At 37.4% G+C, this 14,647-nt stretch overlaps 1 protein-coding gene across 2 annotated transcripts in view; it reads left to right on the top strand.

Annotated features, from left to right (window-relative positions):
* The window catches only part of LOC145999564 (protein dimmed-like), a 417,569-nt gene that overhangs the window by 384,627 nt on the left and 18,295 nt on the right, over nucleotides 1-14,647 (top strand). For both annotated transcript variants that reach the window (XR_014443416.1, XM_083136576.1), the window contains exons 2-3: nucleotides 2,054-2,156; nucleotides 6,317-6,554. Coding sequence is in view for 1 of the 2 variants with exons in the window: in XM_083136576.1 (XP_082992702.1) it covers nucleotides 2,056-2,156; nucleotides 6,317-6,554 (339 nt within the window). In the remaining variant the exon portion in view is untranslated. The remainder of the gene's footprint in view (nucleotides 1-2,053; nucleotides 2,157-6,316; nucleotides 6,555-14,647) is intronic.

The following is a 14,647-nucleotide window of genomic DNA, read 5'->3' as shown; positions in this document are numbered from 1 at the left end:
ATCCGTCCATCTGGAAAATGGTGTCTGCAAAAAATTACACACCAAGTCATTTACTGGGTTCATTGTACACACCACAGCTCAACACATGAACACAACACACGATAGGAAATGCGAAACACACACACGGAACAAGATCTCGCGAGAACGCAACGATTTTGCCACAACCACTGGATGCAATGTTTTCTGTCGACGAGAGAACTGCTGCACCTAGATGGCGACACCCGTTCAATTCCAACGCTAGGTGACGTCACCGTTGCCATGACAACCGGCTAAAGTCTTCCGCAACCTGGCGGCGTCTGCTCTTGGTTTATTTATGCTACGACGAACTCTTCACGTGCGTAGCGCCGAGCGGCGTATTATTTGAGTATTATCGTGTGCGTTCTGCTGGGAAATAGTTTAATTTAACAAGCAAATAAAAAATGTCAATATTAATTTGAAAATTAGGTGAAAACATCTGCACTTGTTGTCTACAGTAGACTATGTAAACAATAAGCCAATGTAATCTTCGTGTAGATTACGCGTAGACAACGCATGTAGACGTAAACTTATAGTCTACGGCACATCACTGGTTGGAAGCAGAGTTGCCAAATTTGTTTTCTTTTCGAAAAAAACATATTTTTTATGTTTTAAACAGTGTTTTAAACAAGAACCAAAAAAACATGTTTTAAACAATAAAACGTTTAAAACATAATGCCAAGAAGACTTATTTTCTAAGAATAATGATTAATAAGGAATCTGTTAATAATCCAAGGAAGGACAATGTTCCTAGTTATAAGGTAAACGCTTGATTAACTTCTTAAAATACTTATTTTTGTTAATCTTAAAAGTTTAATCTCGCATGTAGGCTGTTCAAGAAACTTCAACTAATGCCCAGTTGCCAGGCCCCACTCTATGCACGTGGTAGCTACTCTGTTTTTCGGAATACATTTTTTCGTGACTGCAACAAAATATTTACATTAACAACTGGGTGCAGTGTATTAACTGAGGAACAAAACTGTTTCATCCATGAATTTTTTAAACACTTGTAAAAAAACATAGGCAGGCGTTTTAAAAAGGTCCACGGGTACTTATCACGATATATTTAATTGTTAACTGATTATACATTTTCAGCCACTCAACAAATATCTGTAAAGAATAAACAAAATGACACGGAATGAATAAAAATACAAAGTTACAAAACACGCAATCAAAATGTGTTTTAAACGAGTCTGAGAAAAACATGTTTAAAACATATTGTTTTAAATGTTTTAAACATTTTAAAAAACAAAGCCGTGTGTTTTAAACGCTTAAAACAAGTTGTTTTAAACATGGCAACCCTGCCACGCATATTCATCCCAATATGTTTTTCTGTTATCAATATACATTTTCAGCCACTGAACATATTTCTGTGCACAGTAAGTAGAATGACACGCATTGAATGAAATGGCAAAGTTACAATACACGCAAATAACCACAAACTTTCAAACACCAAATATCAAAATGTGTTTTAAACAAGTCTGAAAAAACATGTTTAAAACAGTTTGTTTAAAACGTTTGAAACATTTGTGAAAAAAACAAAGCCATGTGTTTTAAACGTTTAAAACAAGTTGTAAAACACTTTTGTTTTAAACATGCCAAACCCTGGTTGCAAGCATACAGGTTATTTTTTTAACGTTCTTATCACCAAAACGACGCACCAAACTACAAAAAATGGTACCGAGACAAATTGTTTGTTTTGTTGTCCTATGTACGTTTCTGTGTTCCGCGTGCGCCATTTTAATGAAACCCTGTGCATGTATGTATGCGCGTGTGTGTGTAGTGGCGGCGTTTGGGTGTCAAAGCTGGGGGAGGGGCAAGAGAAACTTACCTTATATTCGTATACATGGCTTAGCAGTAAGAACCCATAGTGTGGGGACAAGAAGTGGCAAAATTTCAGGGGGGCTTCCCTAATCGTCGCCACTGTGTATGCATGTGTGTAGTCTTCTTTTTGAAATGGCAGACATTCAACTAACTCAATTGTTTGCAAGAACGTTCCATGCCGTGGGTGATTAACAATGTCCCTTTGTCTTTTCAGCCATGAGGTCCGACCAGCCGGAGCGTCACCCGGAAGACGCCGTTGGCATGGTAACAGACCCAGACCGAGATTTCGTGTGGCAGGGGCGAGAGGAAGCCTACAGGTATGTTTCCTCATAAGTATGATGCCCTAGTGTTCACACTTTATGTACAATGTATGTGCCCTCACCGCCTTATGAGCAACTGGTGCTTGTCAAAACCATAGTCATATTGAGGTAGGCCTCATCACATTTAAAAGAATCTTTCGTCATCAATTCTAATATTTTCTTAAACATATAGTTTAGTTTAATTTTATCCTTATTATTATACCATTAATACGCACACAAACACACACACACACACACACTTGATACGTTCTTGTAATTAGACGCGTCGTATTATTATACTATTAATATTTACTTAATAATACTCAGCGGTGAACGATGAAACTCAGTGAAGTACACAGACTCCTCTCAGGTACAGGGATAGTGTTAGGCAAAGACAATATTCACAGCACAGAGAAATAAAACCACATTACTGCCGTATGTATAAACTGAAAGGTTTTATTCTTTATTTATTGCAATTATAATGCAAATATACTTGAGACGAAGGCGAGGATTTCGCTTTGTCCATGAATTGACTCAACTAAAACGCATAAACTCAATGCGTGGCTATCGGCAAGCCTATGATCACATAGACCTAGCTTGCGCCCCGAACTACCACACCAAGAGATATGCAATGATAACTGAGCCAATATTTGCTCTTTAGCCTTTTATTTCCAAATTAATCCTTAGGCTAGCTTTTTTATATAACGTAGAATGGTTGCAGTATTGTCCATATCATCAATGCATGGCTATCGGCGTACCTATGATCACATAGGCCTAGCTTGCGCCCCGAACTACCATACCAGGATGTATGCACAACACCGAGGAGTTCTTTTTAAGTTTAAAAGCTTCGTCGATCAGTGGCGAAAAAGTGTGTGTGATGATTTCTTACGCGACATCCTCGCTTTTATACTATTTTCGAGAACACAGATTAAAGTACAGATGAATCACTCACTATCTACAAAAGGATACTATCAACAAAACTGACATCTATGCATCTTTAGAAATACAAATTCGTATAGTGCGCTCTCGCAAACAAAGATACATTAAATTACCCATAATGTAGCATAAAATACAATAAACAATAAACAAAAGATATACATTACAAACAAGGTACATTATTACATATAATAACTAAGAAATTACGCATTCCTTCACAAAAATAAATACATTAGTGACATATTTTCTACTGATGACGTCACATAAAAATGTGGATCATATCACACTATTGCACAGAACCTCAGTTTTATTTATTCCTTCTCTCGCACTACATCAAATCTTAATCTTATAACTAGGTCTCGGAAGTTGAAGACCTATAAATTGCCAAAAAAAGACCTATAAAAAGACCTAAAAATATCAAAAAAAGAACCTAAAAACTGAAAAAAGGATGTATAAATGTGATCCAAATTAATTAATAACTTCAGTTTTAATTACATATTTAATTAATAAAAGAAATACAAAATTCTGGTGGTATGGAACACACATTGCGAAAAAACTATATGAATGAAATGCATCTTCTTTCAGACATCATATATTTTTTTAGATTAACATAATTTGAAAAATCATATTTGAAGAATCATATTTGGCCTAACCACACTAGGGTTACAGAAATAGGACTTCGGAAACCTTACCTCAGTTGGCATTGCAGTATATCACAATAGTCATCTAAAGCGCGACCTTCCAGACAAGTTATGGTTAATGGACCTTGTACCGTACCTGCTTCAGTCGTCCAAAAATGTTTTTCTCACGTTTCAGGGATGGTTCAAATATATATATATATATATATTTTTATTTCTATACTACAGAAAGGATGTTTAAGAGGTGATGAACTGATGATGATTCGAATTGAGAATGAGCAGTAAAAACGTAGTCGAAAGAAGGTGAAGTTGCAAAAAAAAAAAGCCGTTAAGACCTAAAAAAGGACCAATAAGCCAAAAAACGCCGAAAAAGGCAAAAAAGGACAAATAAAACCCATCTTTCTCTGGCCCACAATGACCCAAAATGAACATATATTCTGTTGGGCCTCGTCTTCGGACACTAGGAAAGAAAATAATTTTTCCTCAACTTCCCAGCCCTAGTCATAACTCTGCTTCACAACATAATAGTAATGGCAACACCATTCGAATTAAAACGTCTTATCATGATCTTGTAGACATATATTCGCATTACAATCAAATCTAAACAGCTTCACCATCACACCTATGAATTCTAAATTCATATTTTAGTATTTGGTATCTTCACTAACCCATCATTCATCTGAAATGAACTAAACTATCAGATTGATTAATCTGTTTATACTTATACCACCAAATAAACCAAGACTAACACATAATGCAAATTACTATGTAAAGCAAACGTGTTCTGGAAACCCAAGCAAGTTTGGTTAAATCGCATACCCCATTAACAGTGTATCTTTATTGTAAATAAATCATATTGATACAATAAAGTTAACACAAAAAAAACAGGGCGAACTGTCATTTCATGGAACTGATGTCCTGATTTATTATTAAATGTACATACCAGGACATAAACACCTACCACAATAAACAAGTCATCCACCACTTTTTCGTATGACTTCTTGGTCTGCCTTCTTCCTTCCGGTCTTACCTCAAAGAACTCGTTTCCTCCTCCATTCTGGTTACCTGACCAAACCATTACATTTCACAAAAATTAAAATATTTTTGTGTTGTTCATCTTAAATTGCACTTTATATTTTTAAAAAAATGAAAAACAACTACCCAAATTAGAATGTAGATAATATGTGAAACTGATATTTTGCGTGCCATTATGATTGCCCAGTTCCCCTGGTGGCTCAGATTATTTTTGTGTCCATTAGTTTACATGTAATCCTTATTTCCTCTTTCATTTCTTCTTTTAAGTTTTTTTCTTAATTTATATTTTTATGTTCAATCTATACACATTAAACTTGCATGTAATCCTTTTTTTTTCATGCCTTTTCAATGTAAATTCCATCGTTGCATGGTGTTAATCTACGAGACAAACGTCTGTTGTAAAAACGACTCCTGAGACCGAAACACCCGATCTAAAATCTAAAAAAGACGATTTTTTTTATTATTATTATTATTAAAAATACGAGAAAATATACCATACTTCTATCCAGCTTCTGGTATACATCGTCCTTTGGAAAGAAAATTATCTTTATTACTGGTTAATAAATTCATTCTTTCATGCCGCCTTTCCATTAAATATGAAATCGTTGTCAATTTTTTATTTGATGTCTACGGTTGCAATTTCAGACCTTTCAAAGATTTCCAATCACAACATTGTTGTCTTTTAAATATCGATTTTCTTGAGTCTCTGTTTCAATGACAATTGAATCGTGTAGGGACAGCTTTAGACGAGGATCCATAAAAAACTTGCTTGGCCGTTTCGAGAAGCACCTTAGGCCCCTTTTAGTCACCTTTTTTTCGGCCGATGGTTAAAGTAGTCGCTTTGCGTAGATTAATTTTATGCATGCATAAGAAGAAATAGTAGTGGTGTTGGTCAAATGGTAACAGTGCTGGCAATCATTCCATCTCTCCTGGCATGAAGTTCTGAAGTGACGCATGCGTCAGTTGTGGGAAAAGAATTATTACTTTCTTTCACTTCAGATCCAAGAAATGTAATATAAGCTTAGTTGAGCGCTCTCGTGTAAAATAAATACTTCTCCTATATCAAGAAATTAGAATGTAGAAATGCTCATTAATGTCGTCGCAGTGCAAGCTGTCCTTTTTCCCACAATTGACGCATGCGCAGCATGCACCGCATGCGTTCACGAGACGCCTCTAGTGTAAGATAAATCCGTACGTGATTTATTTTATGCTAACTGCAGAAAAGAGATGAAAAATGAGATCAGCTACTCATCCCATTCGAGAGTATTGCTGGGAATAAAACATACCAAATAGTCTACTGAGAATCCTGATCTTGTATCTCCAAATTATAAACATATTCCAAAGTTAGTTTCATTACTATGCATTTTTACACAGATAAGAACAAGTTTGTGCAAGTTCACAGATTATGACAGTATTTTAAAATTTTACCAATTTATTGGCCAAACGTTTTACTTTCGTACGTTCAATTTATTGATAATTCAGCATGCAAAGGATTAAAAAGAATCAGAGCCATCTGTTGATTTATTTATAACATATTTTGTAGTGATTGTCTTCTTTTTTAAATTCCAGGTCAAGGTCAAATAACAGTAGGAGTCGGCCATGCCCCGAGGCCGTCGCCGAACCGGAGCTGACAGACTCCTCGTCGGTGAGCGACGACGTGCAAGGGGGCACTCAGCCGCGATCGTCGCGCCGCTCTACCGGCAGGCGCAAGAAACCGGTACTCAACGCTCGGGAGCGGAACTTGCGCAGATTGGAGAGCAACGAACGAGAGCGCATGCGCATGCACAGCCTCAACGACGCATTCCAGGTGAATTTGGCGCTTTCGAGCATGGTTTGTGTCTTTTAAGAAAAGAAACAAATATATTAGTTATTTGTTTTATACGTGTTTTCATTATTTTGAACAGTGTTTCAATCAAGAACAAAAACAGTTTTAATCAAGGTAGTGATTGCTGCTACAACTGTTTATGCATTGCCATTGGCAGGTATCTTTTTTTGGGTAGTAATAGGTTAGGCTTGTTGGGTTTTGTTCCCGAAGAAGAAGAAGAAGAAGAAGAAGAAGAAGACGAAAAATAGTTGTAGCAGCAATACCGACCTTTAAACAAATAAAACATAATGATAAGAAGACATTTTATAAGAATAATAGTTGATAAGGTATCTGTTTATCATCTAATGAAGGATTGTGTTTCTAGTTAGAGTAAACACTTTATCAGGGGTGCCCACGGGGGGGGGGGATTATGGAGAGATTTTTTGGGGGGTTGCCTTCAAATAATATAAAATTAAACATTTATATATTTTTCTAAAATATATGTAAACATTTTAGGCCTTAAATACACCATAATTAATCCATTAGATGGAGAAATGAAAGTGTATAAGGGTATTATCGAATAGGGGGAGAGAAATATGCAACTCTTACATATTAGGCCTTAATTGACACGTGGGTCCTGGGAGGGGAGGTCTGAATTAAACGTTGGGGAGGACAGTATCGAACTCTACGTCTTTGAGTATGGGGGGTATTTTAGTTAGAGGGGGTTGAGCATTAAATTGAAGGGGGTATCCAATTCTTGTGTATTATTATTGTCTTAGACTGTTGCGGAAATTCTGGTGTGGAGACCGAGAATTAATTTTTTGGAGGAGGCAATGTCCACTCTTCAATATCAACAGTAAGTCTAAAATTGGCATGGAAATCTTGGTGGTAGAATTGAGTATTAAATTTAAGGTGTGAGATTTGAAGCTCTTGATAAAATGTTAAATCTTAGATTGTCAAGGGATTTCTGTAATGGAGAGAGAGTTCGAACATTAAATTTTGGAGACTGTATTTAGCGATGTGGTATCCACGTTTTCAACCCGGAACGAACCAAAGGAGAAGCTGGAAAAAATAAATATCTCGGGATCCTAAGAAAGTATTGACACCCCATTAAATTAATATTCTTGAAAGCCTGCAAAGAAATGCATGTAAAATATCTTATGCTCGTTTCGCTCGCGATAATGTCTTGTGAGAATGCGTGTTTGGCGCCATACTGAGGTGAATGTGAAGTTCTATAACTATAAAATCGAACAATTAAAAAATATGGACAGTTTAACATGGTATTTCATTCAAATAGACATCAATAATCACGTATTCATCCAAACTATTTTGGGAGATTATGATGAACGATTTTAGGGGCGTTCTTGAGTGATCGGCACCCCTATTTAGGGAGGATGGGCAGATCAAGTATAGTGTTCAGTAAGGCTAAGATAAAAGTTACTTTCGGTGGATACGCTGTCGTAATTAAATACTTTGTATGAATTACGATATGGTTTGAGAGCGTGAATGATATGATTTGGAAGGGGGGACGCATGATATGATTTGGGGGGGAATTGTCATCACTGCACTTTATTAACGCCTTAAAACACCTACAGAGCATTCCCTGACATTCGCTACGAGACTCGGCGGCAAGCGGGCCGGCATCAGCGCTTGTCTTTCCCGGTGAACGGGTCCGCGACAGTTGCACGCTACAGTCTGTTTTTTTCGCTCTCCCTGCCTTCGCTCTCTTTCCCTTTCTGTTGACGTTGCAGACTGACGCCAGTATAATCCTCCCTCGGAAGTTGTGTTGTGTCGTGTCCGTGTGTTGTTGTGGCTTAATATGGCACCACAAACGTTTACATTACAACAAAGGATTTACCTTGTCGGGTGTTACTTCGGAAAGAGGAATTGTGGAGAAGTGCGACGACGTTTTGCAACGAAATTTCCTAGTGTTCCCGTTCCATATAGGACCACTATATTAAACCTCGTAAAAACGTTTAGAGTAACAGGGTCAGTTCTCCATAAAGTATACAAAGACAATCCGCACACCATTCGTGAGTTAAAAGAGAGTATTGTACAAGAAATCGGGAGAATTACAGTAGACGAACTTGTACGTGTCAATGGCAATTTCCTTGGGAGATGACAGGAATGTGTTGCAGCAGAAGGACATCATTTTCAACACCTTCTGTAGTCAAGTTTAGTACACAATATGAAAACTGTAATTTAATTAGCCGACTCTACCGACTGTCGCTGACCCGTTCACCGGGAAAGACAAGCGCTGATGCCGGGCCGCTTGCCGCCGAGTCTCGTAGCGAATGTGAGGGAATGCTCTGTATTTACGTTACTCTTAAATCTCGTAAGTAGGCTGTTCTCTGTGTTGGTTGCTTCCCCCTCCCCGCCGCTGTGAATGTAGCAATCAAGTTCAAATTCCCCTCGCAAAGTGAAGGCGAGTTCTGGCTGGCAGAGAACAAAGCACGTGCTCTCCCCTAGGCCTAATCTACCCAGGAGCCGTTTTATCAAAAAATATACTACTCTATTATCGAAATTTCTGTGTATTTATGCTTGAGATTTTACTCTTCAACCCCCATTGATCACAAAGTTATCTTATCATAAGAAAGTTACATTAGTTGAAATTATTTATACATATGTTCAATGTGTATGTGGATGGAAAGATTAGACCCTAAATAACATATTGGGTAAAAATGTCATAACGGGGAAATAGATTTCTTCAAATTTACAGGAGAAAGTACTTACGAAATTGAGTTTCTGTGTAATTTCGGAAGGTCGTAGAAGTGTTTTCTCGCATTTTTCAATGTATTTGGACTCTAAATCATGTATTTTTCTATAATAATGTCCGTCCGATGCACGAAAGCTGTTGCTTTCATTTCCATCCATTTACTTGAACCGGATGTTGCTAGCATCTGATGACGTAATCCCCGGCAAGTGTTTCCAAACGCACAGTTTTTTCACTATATTGCCCAACCTAAAGCAACCTAACCTAACCTTACCGTGATGGTGAGTGGGGCTATCGTGAATGGTTTTTGGGGCTATTCGTGGATGGTCATACTATCCCGAATGGTTTCTGGGGCTATGCGTGAATGGTTTTTGGGGCTATATGGGAATGGTTTTCGGGGCTATGCGGGATTTTTTCTGTTAAGAAGGTTGAAACACTGCTTTGCCGTTTGAAACACAACGCTAGTCAAGATTTGCCCGCCATTTTGCGTGTTCAGGAAGCGAGAAAAGAACGAACAATAATTACTCGATATGTCGACAATAGATACTAATTCGTTCAAAAAAAAAGCGAAATCCCTTGTTAAACAATGTTTCGCAATGCAGAATAGGTAAGTACGAATGTAAAAAAATTGAGAATGAACGAGTTAGAGCGATTTCCCGCATATGATAGTTTTACCACATATTGATATGTTATTTAAAATTTAAATAGTATATATTAAGGAATAAACAGAGTGATAAAAAGCATATTTTGAAAGAAAATACTACCATGCAAATGCCTATTCAAAGCCTTCCTCTAAATTTAGTGTTTAAATATTGGCAATAAGATTAGCTTTGCTATTTGTATAAATATTGATCGATTTGTAATCTGCAGTATGTCCACGAGTGTGCTCACAGAATATATTAACTTTGAATAGAAAATAAGAATAATTTCCAGTGAATCAGCAACATCTAACATAATGATATTTTAAAACTTGAGATATTATACATTTCTTACTTTTAGATTATTTTACAGAAAATAAATTTTAATTTAAAATTTGCAGCCATAAATCAATTACATTCAGGTTAGTTACTTATTAATATTGAGCGCTGATTCGTGGAACACATGAAAATTTCCAATTAACAATTACATAATATACCAACACCACAGAACTTCTGAAAGTCGTACATTGGGATCCATGAGTATTACCGTGCAAATTGTCCATGACTATTTTCATTAATGTTTCTCTTACATTCTATGTGTTTTTAAGTTATGTATTTTTATGTATGGTGGTGAAGGAGTTGTCAACAGCTTGTTTTGAGTTTTCTTTTAATTCTTGAAGCTGTTATTGGGTCAAATAAAGTGCACGAACATGGTGATGGACAATTTGCAAGGTAATACTCATGGATCCCACTGTAGATATTACAGAGCAGTAACAACCTAACAACGAGAATATTTATTGTGACGTCAGTAGACGAAGGTGCTCAATACGGTGTGCGATAAGTGAGACCCCCCCTCTCCGCCCCTAGCAATGAGAGGACTAAGAGAAAACAAAGAAGATATCTCTAACTCTGGTTGAAATCTATCCGTCAGATCGCTCTAGTAATTACAAAGTTCAACTCGCGGTTGGGGAACCCTTTGGTTTTTTCAGCAATGCTAATGTTCGCCTGTAAAGGAACACGAAGGTACAAAAAAAAGAGGAAGAGGTCTTGCAAAAAAGGAGGGAATTAATAGAAAGCGTCGGCTTTTGCACCTTCCCTCTTTTGCAAATGTCAAAATCTACACCTTTCAATTATCCCAGAACAAGGTTGGGTTACAGTGGTGGCAGCATTTGTGTTTTTTTTCCTCACTTTTTATTCCTGGGGAATCAGTGTCGGCTCACATATCCAGCGGCTTGATTGTGATGAAGGGGTTGAGAATCGGCCTTCGCGTTGCCGTGGCGACCGGAGTGTTCATTAAAAGTTGAAGGAGATATATCGTGAAGGTTCTTACCCCCTCCCTTTTTTTCTGTGCAGCAATAATAACAAACAGCCCACAAACAACAGACACAAATTAACATTAAAAAAGTTTCCCAGATGTCTTCGTTTCTTCTCCAGCTTCTTCTTTTGTTTCGAGAAAATAGCGCGTTCATTAGACGAAGTAGACGGCAAGAACTTAGAAAATACGAGGTAAAATCAAGAATGTATTTTCTTTCAAAATAACAATCCCCCAATATATATATATATATATATATATAAAGAGAGGGAGAGAGAGAGACAGAGAGAATACAATCCGTTTACGCTTTTCCGTGAAAGCTGAAGACACATGAAGATATGGAGGTAAAAAACAACACAATTTCGGTCATTTTTGGAGGTGATGTGACCAGCACCACGCTCCGTCCGTCTTTATCTATACCTCACTCACTTTCCTTCCTTCGCTTATTTCACTTCCACGCAGTACAGGCTTCTTGCAGGCCAACGACGCTCTGGCGTCTGGACATACAGTCTAGGAATGGGTTATCAGATATTACCTAAGCTTTACTAAGCAATGCAGAGTCAGTCACCTGTATACTCTTCCTGGGTTTCACCTGTTTACATGTTTACGCCGTTGGTGACCCAGTAAAGTTTAGGTAATATCTGACACCGCATTCCTTATTGTCGAGTTCTGTCTGGAAAATGATGGCCAGTGTCTGGGATTTTGAGTTGTTTTTAATCTAATGCATTTTCAATATTTGAGGATTATTAATACAATTCAATATAAGGAAAAATAATCTGCGTCATAGAAATATTCTAACTTCTAAAATTTCAAAAACTCAGAAATATAGAAACTCTCCAATAAATAGAATGTGTCAAAGTTACAACATCCTTGTTGCAAACAACCAATGTGTAGATTTTTCACTTCCATTTGACAGATATAAAAGAATAATAGATTCAGTGCTATAGAATATAGATTGTTTAATATAAATGTTACCGTTCACAGTATGCAATACTTGTGAATTACGTATAAACCTCTTGCCTAAATGTATGTAGATGAGTGTATATATATCTCATGTGTTACGTATGTTGTATGTTGTATGTTACATGTATTGTACGTGAATGAATGATTTGATTGTATTGATTTGTTGTTTTAAGTCCACTTTATGCACATAAAGGCTAATCGGGACTGGACATACAGTTTAAAGTGGGATCCGAACTACTTGTGCCTCCACCGGGTATGAATGAATGAATATGTGTTTGTATATTTCCATGTAATTTCTATTGTATTAATCAAACACAGTGTACGCCTTCTGTAATTGGAGGTTCAATCCTCTGTAGAAGTGCAAACCATAAATAAATAAATAAATAAATTATTATGTATAATCCTCTGTGGGGTTGTGTTGTCCTCTGTTTGCCCTTGTGTGTACTGAGTGTCCCTTTACAGCCTCAGCTTTTAACCTTGCTGAGGAGATTTTAGTCCCCACAGACAGTATAGTTTTAGTTCTTGTTTAGTAATGAATGAATGAATTAGTTTTAAAAAATGAGTAAGGAACACATAGTGTATTTCCTTATTAGAGGCATGTTCTCAATGTTGTTTTATATAGTTAAGGGGCTTATAACGTACTGCATGACGAACAAAAATAGCCTACGTGTTCATAATATACAATTGTAATATAATTAAGCCTTGTTTCCATAATGAAACCAATAAGTTGCTGACCAAGGCAGTTTATTAAGGTAAAAACACTTAACACGTAACGTTTCGACCCTGTATCAGGGTCTTCCTCAGACGAAGAACTAAACTAAAATGATGAAATAAACTACACACAGAAAGATTACATACACATAGCAGGGTCACAAGCCACACAACAACAAATCAAGTTGACAGTCCTTATCTAGGAAGATTTCTACAAAGGAATTAAACATATCACCTCCTGACAGTTGTTGACTAATGGGTCTACTACACTGACAGGTGATTGGCAGGTCAAGATCAGCAAGAGTCTAAGAACCACCTGCTCACCACTCCCCCACCCCTCCTGCCATTCTGGTTATGGGTGAATACCTCCTCCTCTGGTCTTCTTCTTTTCTCTTATTTCTTCCTTCTTCATACTTCTTTTTTCTTCATTCCTTTTCTTCATCCTTTCAACTTTCTCTAACACACTCTTCCATTCCTTGTTTATCTTGAGCCCTCCATTCCAATTCATGATGTCTTCTCCTTTCTTTTCTATTTCTTTGGCCTCCTTCCATTTTCTCACTAGTTCTCTCTTCTCTTTTCCTATTCGCCTAGCCGAATCCCATTCAACTTCATGTCCTGTTTCTCTAGTGTGTTTGAATATGGCATTCCTGTCTCTCATCAATCTCACATCATCCATGTGTTGCTTTAACCTGTCTTTAAGTCTCTTCTTCGTTTCCCCTATATATACACTTTCACATCCTCTGCACTTCACCTCGTAGATAACCCCTTCCTCTTCCTCCTCTCTCTTTTCTTCATTCTTCTTGCTGGCTATACTTAAAATAGTGCGTCCTCCCTTCCTGTAAGTTCTTATACCCACTTTCCTCAGCACTTTGCATATCTTCTCTGTGGCATCGCCCATACTTCTTATACCAAACCATCTCTCTTTTTCTTTTTCTTCCTTCTCTTCCAGTCCTCTCTCTTTTATCTCTTTCCTTCTTCTGTTGATGTTGTGTCTGTCTTTCTTTTCATAGCCATTCTCTTCTAGTTGTTCCCACAGGCTATTAATCTTGGTTTCTTCTTCCCCTTTCTCTGTGCATATCTTCTTTATTCGGTCTTCCATATTCCTTATAAAATTACGTTTAGTTCCATCACCCACATCACTTCTTTTGTGGCAGAACACTCCTGCCGAACACTTCTTTTGATACCATGTAGCCACTATCCCCATTCCTCTCTTCTTTTTCATCTCAATATCCAAGAAATTTAATGTTCCTTCCTGTTCCGTTTCGAGCTCAAGGAATATCCCTGCTTTCTCATCTTCTACATCTTTAACAAGCTTACTCAGCTGCCTTTTTGTTCCTTTCCATATCCCAAAACAATCGTCCACATATCTACAAAATAGACTTAACTTATCTCCTCCTTTCACTATCACTTCCTTCTCCCATTCATTCATAACTAATTCCGCCAGCACAGGGCTCAAGCAAGAGCCTATATTTAGACCTTCACTAATCTTGATGATCTTGATGATTTTACTCCCCACTCTGCTGTAGCTATTGTCCCACATGGTTTCCAGCGCTTGTACCACTCTCTCACTATCCCATTCTCCTATAATGCTTTTCCCAACTTTTTTCCTCACTATATCCACTACGTGTCCCCTTTTGATGCTCGGGAACATGCTTCTCACGTCTAGGCTAAAGTTGGGAAAAGCATTATAGGAGAATGGGATAGTGAGAGAGTGGTACAAGCGCTGGAAACCATGTGGGACAATAGCTACAGCAGAGTG

The sequence above is a fragment of the Lepisma saccharinum genome, chromosome 15 (genome assembly GCF_977018435.1).
Source record: "Lepisma saccharinum chromosome 15, izLepSacc3.1, whole genome shotgun sequence".
NCBI lineage: Eukaryota > Metazoa > Arthropoda > Insecta > Zygentoma > Lepismatidae > Lepisma > Lepisma saccharinum.
The sequence above is the reverse complement of the archived record's forward strand: the minus strand, read 5'-3'. Positions and strand labels throughout refer to the sequence as shown.